The 27,938-nt window shown below is 52.2% G+C and overlaps 1 protein-coding gene across 2 annotated transcripts in view; it reads right to left on the bottom strand.

Moving 5' to 3' along the window:
* Window positions 1-759: 759 nt before the first annotated feature.
* MN1 (MN1 proto-oncogene, transcriptional regulator) overlaps window positions 760-27,938 on the bottom strand; it is a 114,637-nt gene continuing 87,458 nt past the window's right edge. Inside the window, exons 2-3 of one of the 2 annotated variants that reach the window (XM_075110413.1) lie at window positions 3,993-4,212; window positions 760-3,068 (exon numbers count right to left, since the gene is read on the bottom strand). In XM_075110413.1, the coding sequence (XP_074966514.1) occupies window positions 4,025-4,212 (188 nt within the window). In that variant the 3' untranslated portion in view covers window positions 760-3,068; window positions 3,993-4,024. The remainder of the gene's footprint in view (window positions 3,069-3,992; window positions 4,213-27,938) is intronic. The other variant, XM_075110414.1, reaches the window with a different exon arrangement.

The following is a 27,938-nucleotide window of genomic DNA, read 5'->3' as shown; positions in this document are numbered from 1 at the left end:
GCACGCATCTGCCCCGGGCAGGAGACGCTCGTCACGGCACCAAGCAGGGGCTGAGGGCACGGTGAACAACCGACTGACAGCCAGCAGTGGAAAGCCTTCCAAGGGGCCGCACACCAGCCTGGCTTTTCCCCCTGCACCGCGGCTGAGCCCCTGGCCCAGGCACAGCGCTGCCCCGAGGGTGTTGCTGCATGCTCGGGGGGAGCAGAGCCGAGCTGCCCCAGGAAGGCCTGAGCAACGGAGGGGCCGGTTCAGCTCCACCTCGGCCCCCCCAGCCCAGGCTCAGCCATAGGGCCGGTGGCAGGGCAGCGTGCAGAGCGTGGCCCCCGAGCTGAACTAGCGTCTGACGCGCAGGGTCCCCCGGCTGGTGCAGGGTCCCCTGGCCACCATGGGGTGCCAGGGCTGCCAGCCCGGCGAGGGACGACAGCTGATGGCCGAGTCGGAGTGGCCGGGAGCCGCGCAGCCGGGGACAAGCATGACCTTGCAGTGACACAGGGAGCACCATGCTGGGCCATGCCGTGGCTGGGGAACATGAGCCGAGCAGCTGCACAGCGCTTGGCCGGGGGCCGAGGGGCACAGGTTGCCGGTGGCCAGTGTGCAGACCTGCTTTGAGCCACCCCAAAAAGACCCTCCCAGGCAAGCGTGGCCAGCTAGCTCCAAAAACAAAATGCCTTCCTGGGGGGGGAAAAAAAAAGAAAAAAAAAAAAAAAAAAGAAAGAGACAGCTTCAACCAAGAAATAGCCACAGGCAAGTTTTGTTTTTAAAGCATTTTTATTTTGTTCATTTTGAATTGAATTTTTATGTGATTTGTTTCACTGAAAATGGACACATTTTGAAATACCATGTGTTCCCTCCTCTCTGCCCAGAGGGAGGTTGGCTGCTGACCCAGAGCAGTGAGCTGGGGGGCTGCTCCTGCTGAGGAGGGATGCACCACAAGCTCTTAATTTTCCATAGCTTTGCACCTTTTCCAAAGGAAAGACAGTTCTCAGAAAGGGGGAAGCCTCAAGCAAAATACCCACCTGTCTCCTGTACCTGGTATTGATTTTATTGCACCTGGCAAAAAAGAGGTATTGATTTTATTGCACCTGCTGGGGGAGGCAGAGGAAGAAAAACAAGATTTCCTTCCACCATTTTTTTTTTTAAATAAAACTAATGTCATCCCTACATCCAATGCAACCTATCACCCCTGTGGGGGTATCAGGCTAGCACTCGCTTCTCTTGCTGTGTCTTCCCAAGAGCCTCTTGAACAACCAGCGCCTGCAAGAGCCCCATTCAGGCCTGGCACAGGACCCCACCATGCCCTGGCTGCATCAGCATGCTTGGAGCAGGTTGCTATTCCTGCAGCATTCCTCCACCACCTCCCTCAGCGGGCTGCAAGAATAATCTGCCTGCTGCACAGGTCGGCACCATGAGCCAGGCCTGCTCCGCTGCCGCGCAGCCCCGAGGGGGCTCAGCCCTCAAACACAAGCACACGATGCTCCACCATTTTGGCGGCCACCCTCTGCACACGAAATGGTGGCAGGCGCAGCTGCACCCATCAGTGGCTGCCATTGCATGCAGATCTACTGATTACATCTCAGTTGTCACGCCACTCAGTGAGAAGTGAAGCTAAATTAGAGCAACTAATTGCACCTCTTTGAAACAATCAGGATGACAAATCAGTGGTAATCTCTTCAGTTCTAGAGGGAAGCTATTGCGGCTCACTTACAAGGATTAATCAGCTTTTCATCAGTGTTATTATACCCACGCTGCCTCAGGAGGAGCCCCGAGGCCACGCTGGCTGGGCTCACACCACGGGAACACCAAGGCTTGTGGCCTCTGGTGGAGAAGGCAAGCATGGTGGAGAAGGCAAGCACCGCCAGGTCGCCCTCACTCCCGGCCCTCGTCCACACTAGCAAGGCTGCCAGCTCTCAGGCTGTTGCATCCGTTGCTCAGCACAGAGGAGATCCTGCCTGGTGGGTGTCCAGACATTGCACTGCACCAGGCAGGAGGGACCAGGGCTGGGCTCCAGGAGCTAAGGCAGCTCTGTGCTCAGCGCAGGCAGCCTAGGTGAGATGGCCAACCCACAGGGGACATGGGACACAAGGAACAGCAAGCGGGGTATCACAAGAGGGGCACCAAGGCCACCCTGCTGCCACAGAACCCACATTGACCAACTCTGCCAGCTCAGCCAAAGGCCCTGGGGCCACACGCTGCCGGGACCCGGACAGCAGAGGATGGGGAGCAAGGTGGCAACCTGGAGCTGGGGACAAGCTGGGCACAGCAGAGCAACAGTGCAACAGCCATGGCAGGAAGGAAACCAGCACAGCCACAGGGTTTCTGTTATGCCAGGTGACCATTTTGTTTCCCATGGCCATTTAAACTCTTTGTTAGATATATGGGAAGCCTAGAGGCTCAAGTCTTGAGTGCATCCCTATCAGAATGACTCTCTAATACACAAAACCATCTCAATTACTGCAGTGGCATGTTAGAGATCGGACAGGGAGAAATAACTATATGGTATCTCTCTCTTCTATGTAACAAGTTGCAGGAGATACCCTGGTACACCCTCCCCAGAGCACACTGACGGTTTGCTCCACATGTCTTGGGGTTAGTGCCACCAGCACTGCTCTGGATCCATCGTCTGGGGTTGCTTCAGGGAAATCCCACGCACCGCGTTGAGCTGGAGCTGTCAGCAAGCAGTGCTGGTGCCTTTCAATTCTTCACCGCCTGCAGTCAGCAGAAAAGCACTCAGCAGCGCCCCTCCTTGGCTGATGCTCAGCATCCAGAGGACACAGGCTGCTAGGGATGAAGGACCTAGGCTGGGTTCTCCCAGCCCTACCACTGCTCCATGGCATGACTATGCCCAAACAAGCCACTTTCTGCTCAACAAAAGCTCAAAGAGCAGTCTGTCGTGGGAACAGATACATCAGCTTCTGCACTTCCACTGCATTTGAGGTAATCCCAGAGCACTTTGCATCCCACAGATGTTATGACCAATGGTGGCAGAGAGTTTTTACTGAAAATGCCCAAGACCTTGTGCTGCATCCAGTGATGGTGCCCCTTGGCCAAGGCCCAGGAGGGAAGGACTCCTGAGGGAAGAAAAGCAACGCATGATACAACTCCATGGACAAACTAACCCACTTGCTTTTTGTGGACTCTTTTTCTTACTATCAGAGGTCTTCCCCTGGTCCACAAGGGCTCACCTGTCCGGCCAAGCAGGAACTAAACACACAAGCATGAGCGAGCGTGGGGTGCGTGAGGAGGAGAGGGGAAGGCTGTGGTGCTGTTGCAAAAACCCCTGGAGACAAATCTTGCTCTTTCATGCACTCAGACCAACAGGCCTTGGAGCCCTGGATGAGAGGCTGAAGGCCTGCACGTGGCTCTGCTCTGTCCTGGAAAAAATTCTGTGGAGGGCACGTGGCATTTCAGTCCCCTGTTTCAGTTTACAGAAGCACGGGTCACTCCGTTCCCTCCCTACTGCAGCCCTGCTCTCTCTGGCAAAGGGGTTGATGCAGGGCTGCAGAGAAGCCCCTGCCCAGCTTTTCTCAGGGGAGTTGCACAGGGATGGATTTGCAGCACCTACACGCTGGTCCTTGCTTGGGCAGGTGTCTATCATAGACCCCAGCCCATTACCACCCTGGAAGCTGAACAGAAGGCGGAGCAGTGCCTAGTGAGACTTTGCTGCTGCTGCCCCAGCTGCATCCCCTTTGTGGTTGAGGAAAAGGCCCTTCCCACAGGAGGGCTGGTCAGCATCTCCATCCAGGTCCAAGTCCTATGCTTCGCACTGTCACTCCAGAAAACACCTTTGGGAGGCAGTCTCTGTGAAAGCAGCTGGCTGGTGGCATTCATGCAATTAAGTTAGCACTCCCAAAGTGGTATCAGCCCCCAGCATACCCCCGCAAACCTATATACACCCCACCTAACTCTCTCCACCAGCATGACCATGGTGCACCTGCCTGTCGGCAAAGGCTGGCTGAAACTCGTGTCCATCCTGCCTCCCGCTGGGAGCCTACCGGATCTACCAGATGTTGGTCACGGTGCTCACTTAGGTGCAGGTCAGTGCCGCTGCCAGGGAGCCTGCCCAGTGCAGCAGCTCCGAGTGGGAAGCTGCCCAGCCATGCAGTGGAAAATGGTCCTTGGAGTCCAGGAGACAGTCAGCAACAAGGCCGGCACAGTGCTGCATGGGGACACTGTCCGAGTGGGTGTCCGCCTGGTTCTGGGACGAATCACCACCTGCAAGGGAGGGAGAGCAGATGGGATTAGCAAAACTCGGCCGTGGTCACGGAAGCCCAGCTCCCAGCAGCTCCATTTGGCTTCAGACCCAGTCCCTGCTCGGTCAGGAGAAAGGCTGACGTTAAGGGGTCATGAATAGGAGCCTGATGCAGCATCTTCCATGGGAAAAATATCAGACTGCAGCCCATTGCTCCAGGCCCATGAAGGGCCTCCAGACTGTGCTGGTGTCCTACGGCACGCATGCCAACACACCAGGACCCAGAGCAGTTTAGCTCAGCTCTCCTGTCGCAATCTCATGCACAACAGCTCTGTGCCAGCTCTGCTACGTTACAGCACTTGGATTGCACCATAAAAATGCAATGATACACTTGAGTTACATAAAGATCTAACTCTTGGAGGAGAAAGGGCTCTTGACATTTCCCCATGGCAGGCTTTTTAGGGAACATTAGGAATGCTAAAACCATGGATGGAAACTGCACAGGAAGGTGAGCAAGCCAGGCGTCAGGGCCCTCCTAAACAGTCAAACTGAAACTGCTGAAAAACGTGCAAGAAAATGGAAATCTGCTGCACGTGCCTGCAATCAAAAGAACTCGAGAACATGTTTATATACTGTAAATGTACACTATATAGCATACATAATTACAATTTCGCTTTCCCGTTGGCATTTGTGTGGGCACACACCAAGTATAACATACATAAAATACTACAGAGAGATATATTTAAGTCATCTTCATGTGCACATACAGAAAGCAACCAGGCAACAAATTTCTCCTAGTGAATTCAAAGTGCTGAACCAGGAGCTATCCTTAAGAACAGCAGAGCCCTCTTTAACTCATCATCTCTCACACCAGAACAAGTACATCTGAATTCTTTTTTTTTTTGCCCTCTGAATACCAAACTCTCTCCTACCCGAGTTATTAGAACTTGCCTTTCTGCTTTTGGGGCTTTGATGCACAGTTTACTCTGTGGCACATTTTGAACTGCCCACAAAAGACAGTGTGATAAAGAAGCTCGGTTTGAAAGCTGTATCTACTCTGCTCCAGATGGATTCTCTGCAGATTCCCGCTCACAGCTTTACTCGGGCCAAGTCAATTAGAAATGTCTGAAGTCAAAGCATCGCTCCTGCACGTGATCTCTGGGAGTCTCCCAGTGTATTCCGTAATTTGGGCTCACAAACACAATCCTTAGCTCGTGCGCTGCAGTTGTTGCCCATAACAAAGACGTTTCAGATCAAAGGAAAGGGTTAACCCCCATGCAGTCATCGCATTGAGTCTTGGAGGTCTGAGTGCTGCCAACTCCTGAAAAATGGCCACCAGGCAAGCTGCTGAGAATAATCAGAATAAGATTGGAAGGTGTCCACATCAATCAATCACTTGTTGACAGATGACTGGAAGCCCCCACTGTGACCATGGACAGCTGACCAACTCTCGGCTTAAGCTGAAGTCTAACATTAGCCTGTTTGTTTCGTGTGGGTGGCTCCTACGTTATGACCTTAATAGTCAATCAATCTTGCAATGAGTAGTCTGTCTGGCAGAAACATTAATTATCCATACTATTCATGCATTGAAAAGCTTTATCTTCAAAAACTTAGCGTCACTTAGTGAGGAATAACAGAACCCAGAGCAAGAAAATAAGCCCAGCCTCAGTTCCTAAGGGGGGAACTGGACGGCAGGGACAAGCTCCTGAGGCTGCTGCAGCCCTGACCACTGCCCAGGATCAGGAGCACTCAGGGCAGGGCTTGGCCTTGCTTTTATTCCTGGTACCTATTCAGGCAGCTTAGAGACTGCTGCTCTCACACCAGCAACTGCTGGAATTGGTGCCAAGAGGAAGACAAGGGGGAGAGATACAAAAGGACAACAAACACACATCAATTAAACCTTGCAAGCTGTTAGTCACACTAGTTAATAAGTTCTTTCTATCTGTAAAGTGCTCTTAGTGACAAATCCTTTAACTGGCACTCAGAGCATTATTATGGCTTTCAAGATGCCTCTGTCTTTCATGTGCAGCTTCTTGTACACATGTGAGTGCTCCCTGTTGCGCAGTCTGTTTACACTAGTTGTGGGAAGACATCATCAAAGCAAACTGAAAGCAACACTAAATGCTTGAGAAAAACAGAATTCATTCACTCCTGCCTGCTCCAAAATCGCCTTTCAATTTGTTTAGAGGCAGCGGTCGCAGCAAACCTCAGTGGCAGCAGGGAGGAGACGGGGACCCAGGCTGGCACAGCCAGCGTTTGGCCTCTCCGGGTCATTGCCACTGAAAGCACCCAGCTCCTCCGGCACCAGGCAGAGACCAGGCCCCCTCCCTGCCAGCTGTGACACGGAGATCACGTCTCCAGCAACAAGGAGCAAGGAGCCACTCAGCCCCTTCTGGGACCAGGGGTCCGGAGCACAGCATTCTGTGCACCAGAACTGTGCTCAGTGTGGCATCCCCTGTGCCTGGGCGGTGGGAACAGGAGCAATGCCTTGGGGCTCTTTCCCCAGGGAACCCCCTGGGGGTGCTGGGCAGACACACCCCACCCACCCGCTCCACCCCACCCTACCCCACCCTATCCCCTTCCACAGCCTCTTTCATCAGCCTCCTTGTCCTCCCTCGCCATTGCACCCAGGCACATTCACCCCAGCCGTCCCTGTGCCATAGGGGACACGGAGGATGTCACAGGATTTCTTCCAAAAAGCTAAAACCAGACAGAGCTTCAAGCTAGGTGAAGGAAGGGGAAGAGGCACCATGCTCGGGAGGGATGCTTCTGCCTTGCTCACCGCCCTGCTGTGGCTGGAGCAGCCGGGCAGCCCCGCACTACGGCACGACTCTGGGGCAGAGTTCTGCGGGAGCAGCACGGGGCAGACTCACTGAGCCACCAGAGGACAACGTGCCTGTGCAAGGCCACTGTAAAAGCTCTGCAAGGACACCCTTTTCCCAAACTTTGAAATACTCCCACTTCAGAGGGGACCTGTCTCTGCTGCCCTGGGCACGGAGGTGGCTGGGGCAGGGTCCCCAACACCAGGTGGTGCTCAGCAGGGTGAGGTCACGGCAACTCTCCAAGGACCAGAAGGTTTGGTGCCAGCTCCAGAGGTCCTGTATTGCAGAGATCTGGCACAGCAGGAAGGGAGCTGGGCTGTGGTGCAGTCCCCCTGGTGCAGGCAGATACCAGGTCCTGACCAGCATTCGCCCCTCTCCTAATGCTACAAATTAATTATGCTCTTCACCCACCACTGCAGAGGAAACAGCAAAGATGTCTAACGGATGTGGGCCAGGTTCATACTGGAGTTGCTATGGTGTTGGTATGGCCATTTCAGAGCAAGACATCCCTTCGGAGACGACGTCAGGAGCCAGCTGGGTGCCAGGACACGTCACATCCATCATCCCTCACAGCAGACTCGCACTGCCCTTCTCCCCTGGTTTAACACAGGCCCGTGTGCATGCCATGCTGTGCGTTCAGGCAGGGGGCTTCATCATTAAACCCTTGTAACCTAAGAGGAGTTACCACTACAAAAACAACACCCTAGGCTAAAGCTCTGCCCATTCTGCCCAGATATAGGGATACGGAGACACTACGGCATGCATGCTCTGCATCTTATACACTGCCAAATGCACTCAACAGCAAAGGCAGCCCAGGCTCCACACCTTGCACTGGATGGATGGTACACAGTGAACATCAGCAGGTGCCCCACAGGGCAGGACACAGAAGCCCCTTCAATACCGGCCTGTTTAGGCAAGAGCAACAAGAAGTTGGGTCCACCAGCACCCTATGTAGCACAAAACTCGACCAACATGCCAAGAGAGCAATATGGGATGTGCAACAGTGGGCAACCACACTGGCACGGGGGATGCTGGGGACCCAACCCCAACTGCCATGCCCGGGGCCAGTGGCTGTACAGAGCACAGCTCTGTGGGACTCACTTATGGAAACCATCTTCTCTTTAGTCAAAGTCAAAGCAATTAGGCCTCTGCAATGTTAGATTAAAAAAGAGACAGCTAATCGGAGACCGTCCATAATCTTTCACACTTGGGCTGCTAAAGCAGGCCACAATTCAGCAAGCCTTGTCTGGACTGATTATATTTCCTGAAAAATGAACAGTAACTCTTGTGTAGAAGCAAGTTATGTTTCTGCAAACTCTCTTCCACACAAATTAAAGTATTAATCACCTTAATAAACATTAATGTGGAATGGTCATTCATTAAATTCAGGAAAATACACACCCTCAAAGCAATCATTTCACAATTTTGGTACCCAGCACACTCACAACACAGCACTTGTGCTCCTCTGAGCACAGCACGCCCCGAGCCGGCGGGTGCCCGATGCCTCCCAGCTCCACCCGGCGCCCACTTGCTGGTGGGCAGCGCAGCCGTGCGCCGAGTGCTGCGCAGCCAAGCCCAGGCACGGGCCTGGCAGCAGGAGCAGCACTGCTGCCTGCCTTCACCATCATCATTTCAGTGCCACACCATGATCTTCCAGGGATGCAAACAGAACAGCACAGTCTGCCAATACAGTCAAGGAAGCAAAAAAAAAAAAAGGGGGTACAAAAGTAACAGCAGGCATTTCATTAAGCCTCCCTTTTAAGCACAAAGCCACCACTTTTCAGCTCTGCTGGTAACGGCATCTAGCGCTGCCCGAGCAGTCACAAAGCAGGCCTGCCTTCAGACCAGGCAGCCCTGTTTGCACACACAAGCGCCGTCCGCAGGAGCCCCCTGCAGAGCCCTGCCTGTGTGCAGCAGAGGAGATAACCAGCCGGCTGCTCGCTGGCTCTGCTGTGCCCACCCTGGAGCCAGCTCTTGCTGCCAAACACTATGTGCAAAGAGGGGTTTAGAAAGTTTGTGTCCACACCTGCCTTCAGATAGCACGGCTCGTGATGTACAGCAAGGAGCCAAGAGAAAGGGACATTTCTAGTGCCATAAGGCCCCCATACCTCCAAAAGCCAGGGCTGCCAATGGCTCTTCACCAAATGCCTTCCACGGTTGTGTCGCCAATTCCCTGTATCACCACGCATGACCAGTTACCCATTGTACGTGGGGCAAACCTCCCATGCATCCCATGGTGCGACGCACACACGCGTGGTACCTGTTTCTGCTCCATATTGAGCAGCTGCTCCCGGAGCAAAGTCCCCACTGACATGAACATGAGCGCAAGCAAGGATTGCTCCAGAGAGCCCTGGCCAGGGATGAGCTATCTGCAGCACGGACCCAGAGCAGGACTCTGCCACAGCAGCGAATGGAGCCAGTGGATCAGGCTGTGACTCTGGCTTGACTGCACCTCCAGCCAGCTCTGCTCAGCCACAACACGCCAGCTTGGCTGCCCATGCTTATGGCTCCAAATCTGTATTGAGTGCCCACATCATCATCACAGCACTAGGTGCTGCGCATGAGTGGCACTCGTAAGGCCACGCTAATGGTGAACGCGGCCCAGCGTCTCCCAAAACACAGCACGCCGCTGGAGGCCGGCCTTTGATGGCGTCTCCCTGTTTGCTGAGCAGCGCAACTCAGAGCCTTGCTCAACACGGCATCTACCTGCGCGCTCCTCCGGCAGCATGCCCCGGGGACGGAGCGGGGCCGTGCAGCCGAGAAGCGAGGCGGCAGCAGAGGCGTTTGGGAAGCCTCCAGGCTATCAGTTGCACACGATAGTGTTAGATCTCCTGCCCCAGAAGGTCCTCAGTGCAACCTGGCCTCCTCTGGCTGGCTCAGGGCTTCACAGCTGGTGTCAAGTGGCAACTTTCTGGATTCTGACCTTGTTGGAATTTGCTCCTGGGGGGGACACGCCAGTCCATAAAGTTCCCATTAGTGTAAAAGCAGATGTAAGCACTTTGTTGGCAGAGTTCAGCAGCAGGGAAGCCTGCAGTTGATCAGTTCTGCCTCGCTGGTCACTGCAGTCAACAGGAATTACTACAGAGGATTTCTGTGCCCCCTCTCCCAAAGCCCACCCCTCTCCAAAAAAGATTTAAAGAAGCCAGCCAAGCTCAGGCACCACTCCAATATAACGCAATAAATCTGCATGATGCATGCCAAGGGGAGTTGGACCCATCCAGGAACAGCCAGCAGGAGAGCAGAATGAATTTGTTTATTGTATGAAACGAACCTAACCATGGGGACTGGATGTCGCTCAATGTGAGGAGCAAGTGGCTCTGGGGCCTCTGAGCCAAGCAGCTCCACACAAAACCGAGGTGTGGGTGGGTGGCAGCTGGGACTGGCCTTTGCCACTGGCTCCCCACAAGGACAGCAGATGCCTGGCACTCCCAGATCTTCCACAGCCAGGGAGCATCACCTTCCCCTTCCCACGGGCAACAAGGATGCAAGGGGATGGCCAGGGCCTGCAACACCGCCCTGGGCTGGGGGCCTGAGCGCAGCCCTGCTGGGACCCCAACCACCCCGTGGGGTCTGCGAGCTGCAGCGCCCAGCTGGAGGGAGAGGAAAAGGTGTCAGTAAAGAGGGCACGCTGCTGCTGCCGGCTCTCTGGGGCCATGGTGCTTCCCGACGGAGGCAGAGCGGGATTGCCAGTACCACAGGGTGCCGCGGCTTGCAGCGCTGCCTCCTCAGTGCCCAGTGTTCCCTCTCCATCACATCGTACCGAGAACCAGCACTGGCTGACCTGGTTTCAGCTAGTTTTCCTTAATGATTAACACTCTCTGGGCACCTGCTCACTCTGTTATTCTCACCAAATTAAAGAGCAGTCCCGGATCCTCGTTAGATTTGCTCACATTTGAGCAGTGTCATGTGGTCAGCAGCCCATGGCAATACACTAAATTAAAGGCCTAATGCAGAATCCACCTACAAGCCTGACAACTAATGAATCGAGGGCTTCAGGCCCCAGAGGACCGGCGCTGGGATGAAGCCACTTCACACTGAGCCAGAGCAGAAGTGCAGTCCCTGGGCTGTCATTCAGAAATAAAGAGTTGTTTAATTTTATTCACTGCAGGACACAGAAACAACAGCATCTCTGTAACTAACAGCTGGTTTGCCAGAGAGCCAGGCAGCGACGACCCCTCTCGGCGCCGATCCCTGGAGCACGGTGGCTCCTGCCTGCACACCGTAGGTGCCAACAAATAAACTCCCACTTGGTTTCAATAAACTGGGTTTGAGTCCCTGGCACAGAAAAGCTGACTTGCCTATGGTCAAAATGAATACCTCTGCCGATCCCTCCAAGCCAACACTGGCTGCACAACTTGGCTACCTTCCTGGCCCCGCATGGCACACACCGCTCCCCAAACGAAGGGCGCAAGGGAGCACAGCCACCTGCGGGCAGCACCCAGACCTCACAGGTAAGCGTCGCTGCCTGCGGGCATCAGTTGACACTGATTTGGGTTACATGTGAGAAAAACAGTGCAGCTCCCACTTTGGGCTTTTAGACCCTTCTCCCCATCCTCCAGCAGGGCAAGCGGTGGATGTAAACACTTGGGCCAATGCAGCGACCATCAATTTTGCTCTGAAGCATTTCAGGTTGGAGCTGGAGTCTGGAAAGGTTCAGCCTGTTGCATCAGACAGCTCAGCCCTGCAAAGGTCAGGGCTGTTTTGGTAAGGAAATGTTTGCTGAAACCTTCCCCTCCCCCAGGTCCCTGCTCTCAGCCTCACGCTCACACACTTACGCATGCACACTCACACTCACCCTCTGCTCCAGCCTACAGAAATGGAGAAGCTACACAAAGTGACACTGCTCTTCACAGAAAACACATGCGTGTCCTGAAGTCACGAACACCACAGCAGCTGCACAGCACTCCCAAGGCACGGTGCACAGAGCAGATCATAACGTTAGGGTTAGTGGTATTTTTTCACTCTCTCACACCAGAGCGAGCCAGTCCCTCTCCCAGTGAACAGTCAAGTGAGCCCAGGGCAAAACCAGTGTTGAAGGACAGCTCATGTTCCTAGCTGACCCTTTGGTCCCCTCTGCATGCTGGCACCAGTGGGAATCGCTGCTCCCCCAGCAGGGTACCAAAGGGCTGCCAGGTATCAGGGCAAATCCAAACCCCAGCAGACCAGACCCACCACAGACCAAAGAAGAGGCTGGTTAGGAATACCTGTACAGAGGAAACCCCTCCCTTGAGACAGAGTCACCTCCTTACCGCCAATCCACAATCTCTTCTGCATTTCTTCCTGTTACCCCAAAGCCGGGAGGCTTCACAGTAAACGGCACTCTGACCCCCAGCAGAAGGGTTACCCTGGCAGGCTTCACCTGCAGCTCGCCCACCGCAATGCCGCGCAGGGCTGCTCTGCTCCTGCGTCGGGAGATGGCTGGCCATGGATCACCTCTGCATAGCCACCAAAAGGCAGGAAAGCTGAGAGCAGCACAGCCCCCAGTGGTGGGTCAGACTGAGGGGGGGACCCCAAACCAGCAGCTCTCAAGGGTAGGCATGATGGTGCCTGGGCAGGGCAGGGGAGGCAGAAAATCTGCAGCAGGCAGTGGGCTGCAGCCCAACTGGGCACTGCTCCACCCCAGCACGGCCGGGTGCGCAGGCACAGGATCTGCAAAGTTGGCTATTCAAGTCCAGTCTGATTTAAATGCTTAAATTGTTTTAAATGCTGACGTCATACATAAAACACCCCTGAGGATCCCAGTCTCACTGCCAGGGCTCACCCAAGCCTGGGTGTCCATTGTGCCTCTAGCACAGGACAGCCTTTGGATGCCAGCATCCCTGGAGCCGGGCTCAGCCACGGCTCCTGTGCTGGACCTGCTCCTCTGGAAGGGGGGCATGGGTGAGCAGTCACTGCTGGAAGCAGCTATTTCCTAATTGCTGAGCAGTCTCTGATGTCCAAAGATGCAAACGCAATTTTACAACAGGCGGCTGTACTGAAGGTTCCTCACTGAAAAATGCAGCTATTTATATGACACTTATAAATGTGTGCACACAATGAACTCAGGAAAGCTTTGTGCCTGAATACTGTCAACACTCTGACAACATTTTTATTATACTAGCAAAGAATTTGTTTTGTTGCTGCTTAATTGGGAATCAATACAGGGCCTATGTTTAATTACATTCCCTATTTCAGAATGGTTGGGGGATCAGTCGGTCTTTTTTTTCTCCCTACAGAGATTAGGGACTTTGTATTTAGGATTCAGAGAGCACAGAGACTGCCTATAGGAGAGAACAGCCCCCTTAAAGAAATGGACATACTTAGCGGGATCATTATTAACCATAAACAACTCATGTGAAGGAAGGTCAGAAGCACACTTACCCTTTACCATCTGTAAACAACCAATTATTCAGCTCATCAAACAAAATAATGCACAAGTATTTACATACATGTGATGCTTGTGCACACACGTGTGTGTGCATCTGGCGTAGCTAGAGGAAGCCCCGTGCTGGGACATGAGTCTGTGCAAAATCCGGACGGGGTAAGTCAGCGCAAAAGTGACAGATGAACTGCCCTCCTCCAGCGGCAGACCCCCTCTCACCAAGGGAAGAAGGCAGCTGGCCCACTGTGCAGCAAGGTCAGGTATCGTAACAAGGTGTGCTCGCTGGCAGGCAGCAGCGCTGCTGCTCTGCTTGGGGGCAGGGATTCGCGTATGAGCAGCGTGCAAATGGTGGGGATATAAATAACAATATCCTGCGCTGTCTCAGAGACAGCTGTGTGGTAACTCTTACAATTACTTGCTTGTAAATGGCAACCTTTACATGTGCTTGACTCGTGACATCTTTACGCGCTCCATCTCCGGAGAGCTCCTGGTGCGGCTTGGCGGAGCTGCCTCCCACTGCGGTGCCGGCACTCCTGCGGCCATACCAAGGCCAGCCCAGCCGGGACGCATGGCACTGGGGGGTCCTACCCCCCTGCTTTGCCATGGGGCAGTGCCTCTGCACCCACCCCTCGTGCCCCTGCTCCAGCTGGGAGCCCACTGCCCAGGGAGAGGTGATCTCCGGCCAGGTGTGTGCTCCGACTGCCACCATCCACTGCATGGTTCAGGTGGGCGTGCTCACGGACCTAAACCTCCCGCCTCATCCCCAAAGTACAGGTAGACCAGTGGCACAAGGAGAAAGTAACATACTCTGTGGCTGGTCCGAAATGCCTCAGTGCATCCTTACAAAGAAGTGGCTGTTTGAAAACCCATGCCAGAAAGCACTGTGCTGTGGACACAGGTCACTGAAATCTACAGCTTTTGGGGGACAAGAGGCTGCTCCCCAGTAACCCTCCAACACACCATATTGGGGGGGGCTCTGCAGACGTGTGGCTTGGCTGCTCAGAGTGGGTGTGCAGTGCTGGGAGCAGCCAGCAGCAACTGGGAAGGGAGAGGGCTGGGAAACCCAGCGATGGGCTGTATCACGGCCACCCCTCCCAGCCACACACGCCAGCTTCCCTCTCCTCTCTGCTGCTGGCAATCAATTCATCCTCCGTACGTGAGGACAGCGGGGCAAGGAGTAGCACATAAGGCTGAGACGGGTTTATTTGATGCTGGTACACAGCCTACCCACCCCATGTTTCTCCGTCTGGACAAAGCATGACCACTTCTCTAAAGCAATTGTTTCATCCCTAATGCGAGAGCTGCATTTTAGCATTAATTTTTTTTTCCTAGACAGACTTCAATCTCATTAATTTTAAGACACTCTAAGCTCTCTTTAGTGGTCTCTAACATAATTCTCCTAACTTAGATACACTAGATAGAAGTAGCCAATCCTGTTCATAATTGTATATATGGCCAGCAATTCAAATTCACTTCCCCTGATTTAATGTCCTATTTGTATTCTATCAATAAATGAAGTTCTCAGGACCATACTTAAATGGAAGCAGCACTATGCTCTGATAGCCAAAGCCAGCAAAAAAAATTTCATTGCTAAACCAAAACGTCTTGTAGTATATGATTCCTTGACTTATTGTTCTCTCCTCTTCACTGCACTTGAATATTAAATGTTGTATTAATAGCTCACTCTTAATTATCCATGAGTAATGTACTACAACCAGGAAATTAATGGAGGGAAGCACCACAAAAATGGAAAAAAATTCTCACTATCCCCAATACATTTTCAAACAGCCCGTGAGAGGAAGGGAGACACACACACTGCCTTGAACACAGCCAGACAAAAGACCAGCACTGGGGAGGGGTCCACTGCTGAACCCCTGTGAACAGAACTCCTTGCCCCTCTGGACATTGCTCACCATGGGAAGGAGATTGTGAGCAGGGGTACAATAATGGTCATATAAATCTGGGGATGGCCTAGAGAGGGGAGGGCAGGGGTAACCACTGTCTCTGTCCTGAAGCGCCAGATGGAGGAGATGATGAGTGAGACCAGAGTGAGAAATTCAAGATTGTTGGAATGGAAATGGTATGGAAAAGGAAGACTTTTCCGAAAACGCAGAGTTCAGCTCTGGACTTCACTGCTGCAGGAAGGTGTTGTGATCTGAACTTGAAAAGACTGATAAAGGACTGGGTGTTTTTATGGATAATGTGGATTCTCGGAGTTAAACATCACAGCCAAGAAGCATGGGAGGAGGTGCTACACCCCTCATATCATCACCATGGTTTAATGTGCTCCCCAAAGGGCACCCGAGAGGGACAACCCCTCGGCTCTGCTGGGACATCTTTCCCTCCTGGGGCCAAGGGCCCAGCTCAAACCCCGAGCTCAGTGGGGGCAGGACAGACCCACAGTACTCATCGGTTCCTTGGTTTTGCGGGGGTTTGCATCCCATGGACATAGGCCCACGGGCTGAGACAACAGAGCCATTTCACGGGCTGGAGCAGCCAGGCATGCCTTGACCTGGGGGTGCAGCTCGGCGCTCACCCACCTAAATCCCATGCTGGGTGCCCAGGTGCTATCAGCCCCCTTTCAACTCACCCTCACTTAGAAACTGAGCCCTTTAAGATGTCACCACTGACATACACGTAAGGCATGGACCATATATATCATCCCTCTCAACGTATTGCCCTATTTTGAATGTCTTTGCCTCCGTAGGTCAAAACACGGCAGTCACACTGGCTGCAGGCCATGCAGAAGGCAACACACCTATTCCTCTCCCACCATCAGCATGACCTCCATTCACTGGAGCATCTCAGGTCTGTGGAATCAGAACCGAGCTTTCTAAACAACGCTCTTGGCAATACCACTGCCAGTGATGGACACCACGAGGACAGATGGAGAGCCAGCAGATGGACAGACAGACCGACCCATGAGCAGGAAGACCTCAGACAGCAAAAGCTGCTTTGTAAGTAAAACCAACAGCCTGCCTTCTGGAGCAGCACTCTCTAACTGGGCTGTGATGCAGCCTCACAAGAGCAGATGACAACTGGCACTGAAGAAGAACCAGGCAATAATATTCCTTTAACTGCATCACTAGAAATATTGCCGGAGGGGGAGAAATGTTGCAAAAGTTGTCTGTACCCTAATGCAAAGCACAGGAATCAAAGCTCTGGTACCCTGATCAGCTCTGAACTTTGTAAACCTAATTTATTGAACTGCTCAGCACAGGGAAGGGAATTAGTTACTTTGTCTCTTACTCAATACCAGCATTAAAAAATTAACAGGCCATTACTAAGTTTTCTTTGCATTTCTGCCTATTACAGTGTTATTTAACGACCCGGGGCTCTGCTCTGAGCTCAGCACTGTTGCCGGGGGTCCCCTGAGGACAGCACAGGCTGAACCGCCCTGCAGCAGGCTGTCGTTCTGCACCCTGACACAGACCATGCCACCCAGAGGGCTACGCTGTCAGATGTCCCCAGAGAGTGCTGCGCCACAAAGCCATGACACAGTGCCTCTGCCACCGAGCTGGGATGCCAGGGACACCACCAGCATAGCTTCTGCAAGGCAGCCTGGGGCTGTGGCCAGCAGGGCCACAGCAGCATCCACCTCCACGGGTGCAATCCCAGGGCTGCTCCAGAAGAGTGAAACGGTGAAGTGTCTAATTAAATATGTGCCTCCCACTGCTGGAGCCCTGCAGCAGCCATGAATTATGCAGCGGCTCACTTACATGTCAGCAGGATCACAATATTGATGAGTTATCCCGTGTGTAATCTGATAAAAACCAAGATAAACTCAGCAAAAATTGAGTGTAATATGATCCTTTCCTTTCAATAAACAATTTCCAGCCCTGCGTTGGGAGTGTCTCTGTGCTCCCCTCTCTCCCCGGGCTCTCTCCTCACCTCAGGCAGCCCAACCCGGCGGCTCCTCAATATGGCCTAACACCAGCATGAATAAGCAGCCAAGCTGGCGGCATTAACCTACAAGCTGCGAGACAGCGCTGGGTGTCTGCGAAGCACTACCTGGGGGATACTTCTGTGCCATATGGAATTAGAGGCTGGTGCTCTCCGCAGCGCCGGTGCATTCCACAAGGTCTGCGTTTTGGCATTTAGATTAATGCTGTAGACAGGGAGGAAGAAGTTGCCATGTCTCATGCTGACTCCCTCCTCTCCGTCTGAGCAAATGACGGATGGCAGAGTGCAACTCCCACTCGGAAATGCTTTCCAGTGCTCGCGCAGACCCAGGTCCAACTCTGGCTCCCATGGCAAGCCGACGGCTTTATAATCCTGGCCCAGATGCTTTCGGTACCCTGGGAACAGTAAGCATCACAGGTTCCCGCCCTCAGCGGAAATGCATCCCACAAGAAACACCATGAGGAGAGGAGGCGAGACGAGGACAGAGGATGCTGCTTCTTGCTCCAGTGCTTCCCTGGCGTGGCAGGAACTGGTGCTGCTCACCCCAAACTCAGGGAGACCTTTAGAGGGACCCTGACCCCCTGAGGGAAGGCAGCGCCCCTCCGCACAGCTGCTCCCCAAGGCTGGGGAGCCAAGTCTGCCCCTCTTCCAGAGAGAGCCAATGCCAACGAACAGCAAGCAAAGAGACTGTCCTCTTGGGGACATGCACCGGACTCTCCTCAGCACTGTCTCGGTCATAGTGCCTTCCTACCACCAGCTGCAGAAGCGTAACAAAACAACCACTTCATTAACAAGAAACAACGTATGAAGTACAGACACAGAGGTTACACTGGCTGCCAGGTTTGCCACCTTCAGGAGGTAGCATAGGAATACCACGTAGCAAAGTGGGAGCCAGCAGCAAAGGGGACTCCGGAGCCTGCCAGACACCGCCTGGAGCTGGGAGCCCTGCATCCACTCATAAACCCAGCACCATCCCCAGTGTTGGCGGGTTCTTGCAGAAGCGGTGATCGTAAGTAGGCTTGTTTGACCTTCTCCTGAGGAACATTCAGTGCAGAGCACAAGAGCAAAGCTTCAAAAGCAGAGTACTGCTATTTTTCTTTTAAGATAATATTTCAAATCCATAACTTACATAAAGGGAGAGACAGGAAAGCAGAAAGACAGGTAAAGAATCAAACTGGTGAGACAAGAGAAAGACAGGAAGAAAGGGATCTTCCCAAGAGAACCAAGAAACTGCAGAAAAGGACCAGTAAACCTTTATGACTTTCATGAACGCAAAGGGCCCCGTATCAGAGCGAGCGCCCAGCTCTGCTGCTCTTCTCTCCAGACCTCTCTCCAGCATGCGGGAGGGCATCAGCAGGACAAACCCCCGACTGAAATACCTCCGGAGGGGGGGAGGGAGGGCTGGATGACAACACTGCGCAGTCAGCACCATGTGCCCCGCCGACCGCAGGCAGCCCCTGGGCTCTCCACAGCCACAAGTTCCTCCGGTTCAGCCCTGGCCGTTGCAGAAGAGATCTGGATCCAGCCAGGTCCTCCTTGCCCTGAAGGCTGCTTCCCATTGTGCCCGGGGGGGTCTCAGAGGCGTCAGGCAGATGCTGGCCCAGCAGTCGGGGGAACTGCAGCGAGCCGGGGGGCTCAGGCTGGCCCAGCACCCTCGCAGGGGCATTCAGCCCTGCGGATAAACCTACAGGGAGGGACAGGAATGGTGCTGTCTGGAGACGCTTCATTTCACAGATGTGTGTGTCTGTGTGCAAGAGAGAAACTTTCACAGTTTTACTGCTTTTCAAATATTTTAATGCAAGCCATTTGGTGTCATATTTTTAAAAAATGGATACCAGCATGAGCTACATGCGCATTAGCAAATGTCTCTATATTAGTATAAATACAAGAAGCAGAAAAGCACAGTCTGACTCCTAATCCATATGGTTATTCCAAATAGATTGCATGGTCTTAAACTTTGGCTTATTAGACTGGATCTTACATATGGAAAGAATTAAAATGCTGGATTTACAGTGTAGGCTAATCAGAACATGTTTAACTTATGATGCCCCAGAAGACCCAGAAGGTCACAGCCTCCCAGACACCTGGCGCAGAATCTGATTCCGCTCACACTGGTGTAAACCTCACAAAACCCCAGCCTTACGCAGACTTTACCGTGGCGTAAGGCAGGGCAGGATCTGACCTCCAGCACTCTAATACAAGCAAGCTGCAAAAAGGAAATACCTCATTTCCCACTGACTAGTCCATACAAGCGCAGAGACAATAGGGCCAAGTGTGCGCTGCCAGCAGCGCTCCCATATAGGAGCGCTGGCTAGCATTTGGGCTGCTTTGCCGTGACTCTTCGTATCTGAAAAAGCCATCAGCCTGCCTGTTCCTTCACTTAGAATAAAAGGTCACTTCAGGGCTTTTAGGCTTTTTTTTTCCCAAACAAAAGAATTATCTTGATTTTTTTAAAATACTTTGCCCTGAGATCACAAAAGCTGTTAAAAGCAAGGCATGATATCACTGTTAATGAAGCCAGAACTCATGGGAAGGTGGATACGTGTTATTTACTTCTGCTAATTTATTTCTGGACAAGACTAGGCTCATCTTGGGTGCTTTAATATGCACATTTCCACCACCACAGATGTAAGCACACCGAACTCTCCCACCAAAGATCCCTCTCGCAGCAGCCTGAGCCTCACCCCCTTTGTTTTTGCATGGATTTATTCCACTGATGTTGTTTCCATGTGAGACAGTTGCCTTTTTATTACTCCTCTAACTACAACTTTCTCCAAAGTTGCTGAATTTCTGGACTTGGAGCGATGACAAAGGAATACACTGATTCACCCACTTTCACACTGCTCTGTCTGCTCTCACTGTCTGACATCTCCCTACAGGGATCATTTCATATGTTGTCTCCAGTTTGCTTGTTTTTCCAGTGTTGTTTTTTCTATGAAAAGCTAAATTGTTTGACTACGAGCACATTTGTAAGTAGACAGCTTCGGAGGAGCATTCCACTTTAGCTTCAAACTGGCTCTCTTCCAAAAGCTACCTTTGCTTCATCTTTTACATGTAAGGAAATTGTTTATTACCAGCTTGAACAAACAGGCACGCTGCTAAAATGCTTCAGCAAGGCTGTCCTAAAACCATGCAGTCTTCATGATGAGGTATTAACAACTGATGGGAAAAAAAAAAAATCCATTTTAACAACCTGTCTGCACACACACATCACACAGGGGCTGAGAAAAAGCAGGGAAACTTTCAGTCCAACGGGTCACTGTTTTCAAAGTCGGTACAAAGGCATGAAGCAGTGGGGCTTCAGAAGAGCTGCTCCACTCGTATGCTGCAGCGCCACAGAACTCAAGTTCTGAAGAGGAAAGAGAAATTAGAAAAGAGAAAGTTTTCACTAAGCACCTCTTATCCTGGTGCTCTGGAATCTGCACAAAGCTGCTGAGTCCGGGAGCATTCAGCTCTGCCACACGAGGTTATTTTCATCATCCTACTAAAAAAATTAGAAGTGGTTGCTAGTCCCTGGCGTTGCTTTGCTAAAGGAAAAAATGCAGACTGTTTTCAGAAGTATCACTGTGGAAATCTTCTTAAAACTCTTGTGTTTCTTTTTCGTACTCTGACCAAATTGAGGCAAAACTGACTTGCCAGACCATCTGAAAAGAAGAGGAGAATTTATTGAGAAAAACACCTTCAGTGATGTCACCTGAGTTCACAGTTCACCTGTGTCCAGATGGCACAGCTCCGGTCTCAGCACATTTGCTGCCTAGTTTTAATCGCCACACTTGACGGTTTCAGAAAACCCCTGGAAACAGCACGGGGCGAAGGGAAGCTCTGAAGGCAAAGCCCCGGCTGGCAGAACTGGGGTGACCGTGCCCTGCCCATGCTGCAGCCAGAACACTGTGCCAAAAACCACGCCAAAGCAGCTCCCGCCCTGGCGGCGGCAGAAACGCCCCCGCTTCTCCCCGCAGGTCTCCAGGCTCAGGCGCAGGACCATGGGGAGCAGGAGCAGACTGTGCCTGAAGCTGCTGGAGGGGCCTCATCACAGCGAGGGCGGACGGAATGACCAACCATGAATCCAGCGAAGGAGACATGGATTAGGGGACTGCAGGGGCAGCCTCGAGAGTAAAATCCTGCCGCACTCAACCGCATCTCCAGCCCACCTGGGTTCTCCGATCTGCCTCTCTACTGACCCAGATGATAAAACCCAGCCCTGGCCCCAAAGCAGACCCCTTAATGATTATGTCAAGTGGCGAGTCATTTATTAGTCTCCTTAACTGCCAGAAAACATCAGCTCTGAGAGACCCAAGTGTGGTGTTTAGTCCCCCCATCTCTCCAGTGGCAGGAGATGTACAGCATGCCGAAGGGCAGCTGATGGCCAGGGCAGCGAAGGAGCAGGATCGCACCCCCAGCCTACCTCTGCCCCCACTCCTCAGCCCCAGTGCAGACCAGGGGCTACAGCTTGGGCTCGCAGAAAGCCATGCACTGGGCTGAATGTCTGATGAACACTTGCAATTAGGAGCAGAAGACAGCATGTCTGTGGAGCTGCACGGGGATGGCACAGCAGCCAGGCCAGCCGGCAGCACCGCAGCCACCCACAGGCTCCTGGGCACAGGGCATCTTCCTGGGCAAGTCCTGAGAGTGCAACTGAAACCCAGAACAGTTTCCCACATGGTCCATACTGCCAACTAGGACAGAGGAGCACCTTACCTTTGCTGAAACCATCATCAGCTTTTGCTTACAAAAGACGCAGCAAAACTTGGAAAGGCCACAGATGAGTAACTGTGCTCGAGCCACCCACATCAGTACTGAAAGTGGTTCTGCAAAAATACGCGTTAGGGAACTACCCTGCACTAACTATGGCCTAACAGGCTATTCCTCTCTCCAGCCTCTCATTACTGAGGACCAGAAGAATAAGAGGAGCATGTTCCCCTTTTGGTTTTTAAGGAAATTACTAAATTGGGATCAACTTTTCATCTTTCCCACAAAAAAGTGCTCTGTCATCTCGTGCCTGTTCACCTACGCAAAGACGAGATGACATCTCTGGCTAAAGGCCGACAGTTCTGCACCTCCTTGTCACTTTTAACAAGAAAATAATCCTGCAAAAACACTTGAAAAACAAATCGGTGTTGACACTCCTCATCTGCTAGGTACATTTTATGAAAGGAAAGAAATACTGCATTAGCGTTTGACCCCCTCACCTTTTTGACATTGGAAGAAAATAAAGAGAGAGAGGCTCAGAAAAGCTGATGCTGGAGCAACAAAATAATGAGAGCAGGCAGCGCTCTGAAGGCAGCAGCCCACCTGCCATGCAGGGAGGCCGAGCGGGGCTGGAGCCAGCCCAGCCAGAGAGAAGCTGTGAGCCAGGAGTGTGGAGGAGTCCGCACGCATTGCTGCGGGCGCCTGGCAAGCCTTTGCTGGGGCAGCAAGGGAGCTGCGAGGGATGCACAGCTGTTCCAGGGACCGATGCTGACCCTCATGCTCCCCGCCGCCTACCACCACTGCCTGCAGCTCCTGGCTTGCGCCAGCAGCACCTTGTAACTGGTGCTGGAGGCTGGACCTGACTCAGGAGAACACTGGAAGCAGAGAGTGAACAATTACCTCAGGGAGGTACCACTGCATGCGCTGCAGCTCTGCCTGCTCAGTAGCGAGCCTGGCACCCACTCAGCTCGTTTGGAAAGAGCAGCTCATCACAAAATGAGCTCACCCCACCAAGAGCTGCTTCTACAGATGAGGGCATGAGGACTGGAGTCCCACCCCTTAGAGAGGGATCATACAGGGCATTGCAGAAAAGCTTCTCTGTCCTGCAAAGCACTGGGGCTCTGCACGGGCTGCCGTCCCTCCACGTGAGCAAGCTGATGTCCTCCCACTGTGTCTCATCTTGCCCTCGTCTTGCCTCATCTGCTCCATCCTTGCACCGTTACATGGCTGTGCAACACTCACAAGAGAAGACTGCTCTGTCCTGCTCTAAATGCTCATGAACCACCCAGCACACTTCCAGCTTCTGATCTTTGTAGCCTGTGGGCAGGAACGGGAAGGCTTCCTCGGCTCCCAGCACTGTCAGCTGCTGCCTTCTATCTGGGCACGGCAGATTTCACCAAATAAGTCACGCTAACCCCATCTCCTCTCCCCTGAGCAGAGGTTATGAAGAAATAAAACTGGGCTTTGTCTTCTAAACAGTCAGACGCTTTCTCCATGAACGTGCTACCAGCACAGGCAGGCTTGCCCTTTGGACACAACACTCGGATGACTTTCCACATACGCAGGCACCAGATGGTCTCACTGCTTCCCCAGTATGGCTGGGTATAGTTTTGCTGCTGCCTCGACAGGCACAAGTCCTTGCCTGTAGGAGGTGGGGGCACTCCGAGGAACTCGCAGAAACATTTTCCCACCAGTAGCTGTCGGCCTGAGCTAATGCAACATGACACATATCTCGCTATGAACAATGTGCTGATATTCAGAGCCTGCTCGCCATGTTCCAGAATGCGCCATTGTAACCGCAGTGTGATTGCAGGCAGGGGGATACATTTCCCCTCGGAGCTCATTTTGAGCACCCCTTTGAGGTGCCAATGCCATGAAAGACCTGGCATTCCCTCTGTGAGACAGCTTTGTAACCTGTAGCACGGGCAGCGCCTATGGTAATGTCAGCTGGAAACAAGGGCAGAGAGCAAGGCAGTGCTGCCTAAACAAGGAGGCTCCTGCAAAGCCACTCTCATTGGAGTCCAGCTACACCAGTGGCTTCACATCCTGCAAAGATGGCCCTGGCCCCTACCACACCTAGTGTCATAACTGGAAAAGGTGCTGCTAAACACTGGAGCAGGGGTCAGCCACAAGTGCTGACCATCCTCAGCTTAAAGACAACCCTCCCACCAACGGTGCGCTCTGAGAAATGGCTCTGGTAGCTACCACCACAACGCCGCCAGAAAAGCAGATGAGAAGTCCCTTGGATGGATCCCTTCCAGGCTGCAGGTGCAGAAGTGCAGGGATCACAGCAGAGAGCATGGCTCAGGTGCCAAAACCCTGACACCCGCCCGTGCCCTGCTTATACAACAGCGTTATACAACAGGGCACTTCAGATTGCATAAGGATGGGACTGGCACACCTTGAAACTCCGGAGCCGGCAGCATGCTGGGGCGGCAGACCCACCACATGTTGCCTGAAAGCATGTTCCCCACCATGCTGCCTCGCCACTAACCCTTTCAGGCGCTCCTGGGGGGAGGCAGCCTGGCACGGCATGGCACAGCACAGCCTGTCGTGCCTCAGCACCAGGAGGCAAAAGAAGGGGCTCCTCCACCACATGGTGGGAAGAGGGTGATTTTGACCCCAAATCACAGGACCAGGGGAGCGCCTTCTTGAGGGTCAAAGAAAATGTTTTAACTTCTAGAGAATTTAAAGTCATTTTTGTTAGAGACCAGGTGGAGGGACGAGCAGCAGTTTGACGCAATCTGCAAATTTTGGCTCGGTGACAAAGGCAACACCGTGGCCACCAGCAATTCATAACTTCTACTCTGATCTGCTGCGAGAAGGAAAAGCACTGCAAGGTGCTGCCATACAGCAGGTGTGAAGTTTTGGTCTCTGTTTCAACAAAATCCACCCAGTACCTCCCAATGTGTAAAAAACCAAGCGTCTCCCACAACAGGCAGCACACGGAGAAGGCTGCTGGGAAGGATGAGGTTTGAGTTTCTCCCTGGCCGTTCATATTTCCATTTTCTGCACCCGAGCAAGATGCCTGCAGCTTGAGCAAGGATTTACGACAGGGTAGGCTTTGGAGTTCCTCTGCTTCTCAAGGAAGTATCAGGAAATAAAAGGGCAATTGCATTAGTCAGTCATCAGGAGTTCAGGGTTTCTGCTTGGTTTCAGATGACAGCAGGTAAAAAAATTGCTTAGCTGCCTGACTGCAGCCAGCGGTATCTGCACGGGGCAGAACACAGTCTTCTTAACAATGTGCTACACACACTGTGCACTGTTTAAGAACTGAATAGCCACATAGGAACATGCCTGTTTGCTGTAACCACCAAGACCAAGTTCAGGTAATTACAACAGGGCTCTCCCTCCCCCAGCAAGGCAGGGCAGGTCCTGGCCCATACCAGTGACTCACCCTGGGCTCTGCTCTGCTCTAGCAACTGTTGTCTGTGCAAGGGGTGGATGGAGTGAAATGCAGTGCCAGAAGGGTGTGAGCATGCCCAGGGAGACCCTCCCCATCTTGAGGGCTGCCATGGGCACAGCTGCATCTCTACTGAAAACTCCCACTAAGATGAGATTTGCCTCTCACAGCTGCATCCCACAGGCAGCTCTCAAGCTCTCACCAACCAGTGCACCCAGCCCCTCCTCTCCCTGGCGCTCCTCAGCCGTGTTCTCAGCTGTGGCAGAAGTACCCATCAGCAAGGCCACAATCTTCTGCATGCCCACCCCTGTCACCCTACAGCCTGTTTATCAGGATGGCCATCCACATCTGTCAAGGATGCCTTTCAAGGTTACATTGTCAAATTTCATAATCAAATTCCAGTTTTTTCTTGCGACACAATTAACCACTCTCCAGACCCAAGACTAAACCTTGAAAACCTAACATCCTCCCTTCGTCTTCCTTGTGCCACCCTCCATACAGCTCTCACTTGGTGACAATACAGCCAGTGGGGCTGTATGTAGGTATGGTGACCATACATACAGTGGGGACACAGTGCTGTCCCCACTATTTTGTTTCTTATCTCATGTAATAACACCTAAAAGACCACTGCAAACTCCTCCAACAAAAGCTGAGGTAGCCAAATCCAGCTCCTACTAGCCTCTTTTCCTCTCCTTCCCCCAGATATAGATTTTATACTTGAAACTACTAAAGTTGGCTGAAAATAATGATAACTGACAGATGCTGGGTTAAATAGGCCACAGTCTTTCCCTCAGGCCTAATTTAGACCGGATATCAAAATGATACAAAATATCATTGCTTGCCTTCACTCCATCAGGACATCTGCAGACAGACCGATATTAACTCTTTCCTAGGAGTGTTTTGTTTGCACCATCACCTTGGAAGAAAAAACATGTTTTATGTAGCCTCCTCCTGCCTTAAACCCAAGCTGTGAGGGAGCTCAGGTGCTCCTCAAAGACACTAAAGTTCAAGCTCAGCCTAGCACCAGGTGTTGCGCAAATCACAGAGGCCTGAACCTCAAAAAGTACCCAAGCTACTTGCCACGACGCTGTCAAGGTGAGATGTTCAGTGTATGTAGGGCTGTGTGCCAACATACAGCCCACGGCAGGAATAAGAGACCTTGAGAAGGGTTTCAAAATGATAAAATATGAGGAAGATGAAAATGGGGTATTTTACACCCTTCCCAGACAGATGTTTTATCATTACACTGTTTTAAAGTAAACATCTCCATCAGCAATTCCTGAGCTAAAATGTCATTACACTTCAGCAGGAGCGGACACCACTTCTGGGTAGCTGTTACCTTGTGCTCCACTATCTAAGTGCTAACATCAGTCCTGCACCATGCATTGGTTTTAGAGGCACACTAGATGTAAGCTGATGCTGGACACAGGGCAGTCTGGTGGCCTGAAGACAGAGCCCAGAGCTGCTCTTATCCTTATCAGCAAAGAGCCAATGCTCACACGTCTGGCGGGTTTCCTTGCATCTAACTAGAATTAGACATCTAAAAAGCTGTCCTCAGAAATGGGTAAGTCACCTACCTCTCTCCTTGGAGTCCATACAACTGGCTTTAACCAACACCTGGTTTGAAGTTAATCAGGAAGAGGCCCCACCCATAATACCAAAATGCCAGCACCCTTAACCCTCTTACTTCTGGTCCCAGATGGACCAGAGAAGCAAAAGAGCCATCATCACACAGCAATCCACAGTCTACTCTGAGTAATGCCTCATCCAGGCACTCCTGCGAGGAAGACCACCAGTGCCAGGTCACTCATGATACATGTTCCTGTTCTTATTTTCAGTGTGATTCCCCATACAGCAAGAGCTATCGTAACTTCTAAACTTAAGGAAAAGCCTCTTCATTGCACTGGGTAAGTCCCAAGCTGGTTGCATATATCACCTGCACAAGATGCTGCTGGTGCTTTATCAGCCCTTTATAAGGGACAGCTGAGGGAGACACATCCAGATGAAACCCAGCCAACGCTAACTGACAAAGCTGCATAGCTATGGGCAACTAATAGCGACTGTCACTGGGTCACTAACTCTGCCTTGCACGGATAACAACTTCACTCGTGGGCAGCAGTGAAGAGGTGCAAGCCCTCACCATCCTCTGGTAGCATCCAGAAGATTTCTTTTGAAACACTGTATGAATTTGCTCTCAATAGAATTCATCCCCTCTCAGCTACATGGAGATGCTGGGCAGGGCAAAGAGCTCACATGAGCTCTTAACAGAGGAAAGACACCACTGAGATACCATCCACTTCTGGCTGGCTTTAAATAGAATTAAGCAGCATGTAAGTTCAGTGCAGGCAGTGTGTGGATAGGGATCGCTGTTAGTGCAAAGATGCTGTGTGATGAGCACAGGCAGGAAATCAGAAATGAAAAAGCCAATACAGTTCTGAAGTTTCTAGATCACCAAAGCCACTTCCTCCCATTTTTGTCTTACGCGTTCTTTCTAACCGGAGAGGGATATTTTGAACAATATCAGCAAAATCTTTTAAAAACCCTGTAAGTCTATCTTCTGAGCCCAAGAAA

Source organism: Phalacrocorax aristotelis, chromosome 15 (assembly GCF_949628215.1).
Source record: "Phalacrocorax aristotelis chromosome 15, bGulAri2.1, whole genome shotgun sequence".
Classification (NCBI taxonomy): Eukaryota; Metazoa; Chordata; class Aves; order Suliformes; family Phalacrocoracidae; genus Phalacrocorax; species Phalacrocorax aristotelis.
This window is presented reverse-complemented; position numbering and strand designations above follow the sequence as displayed.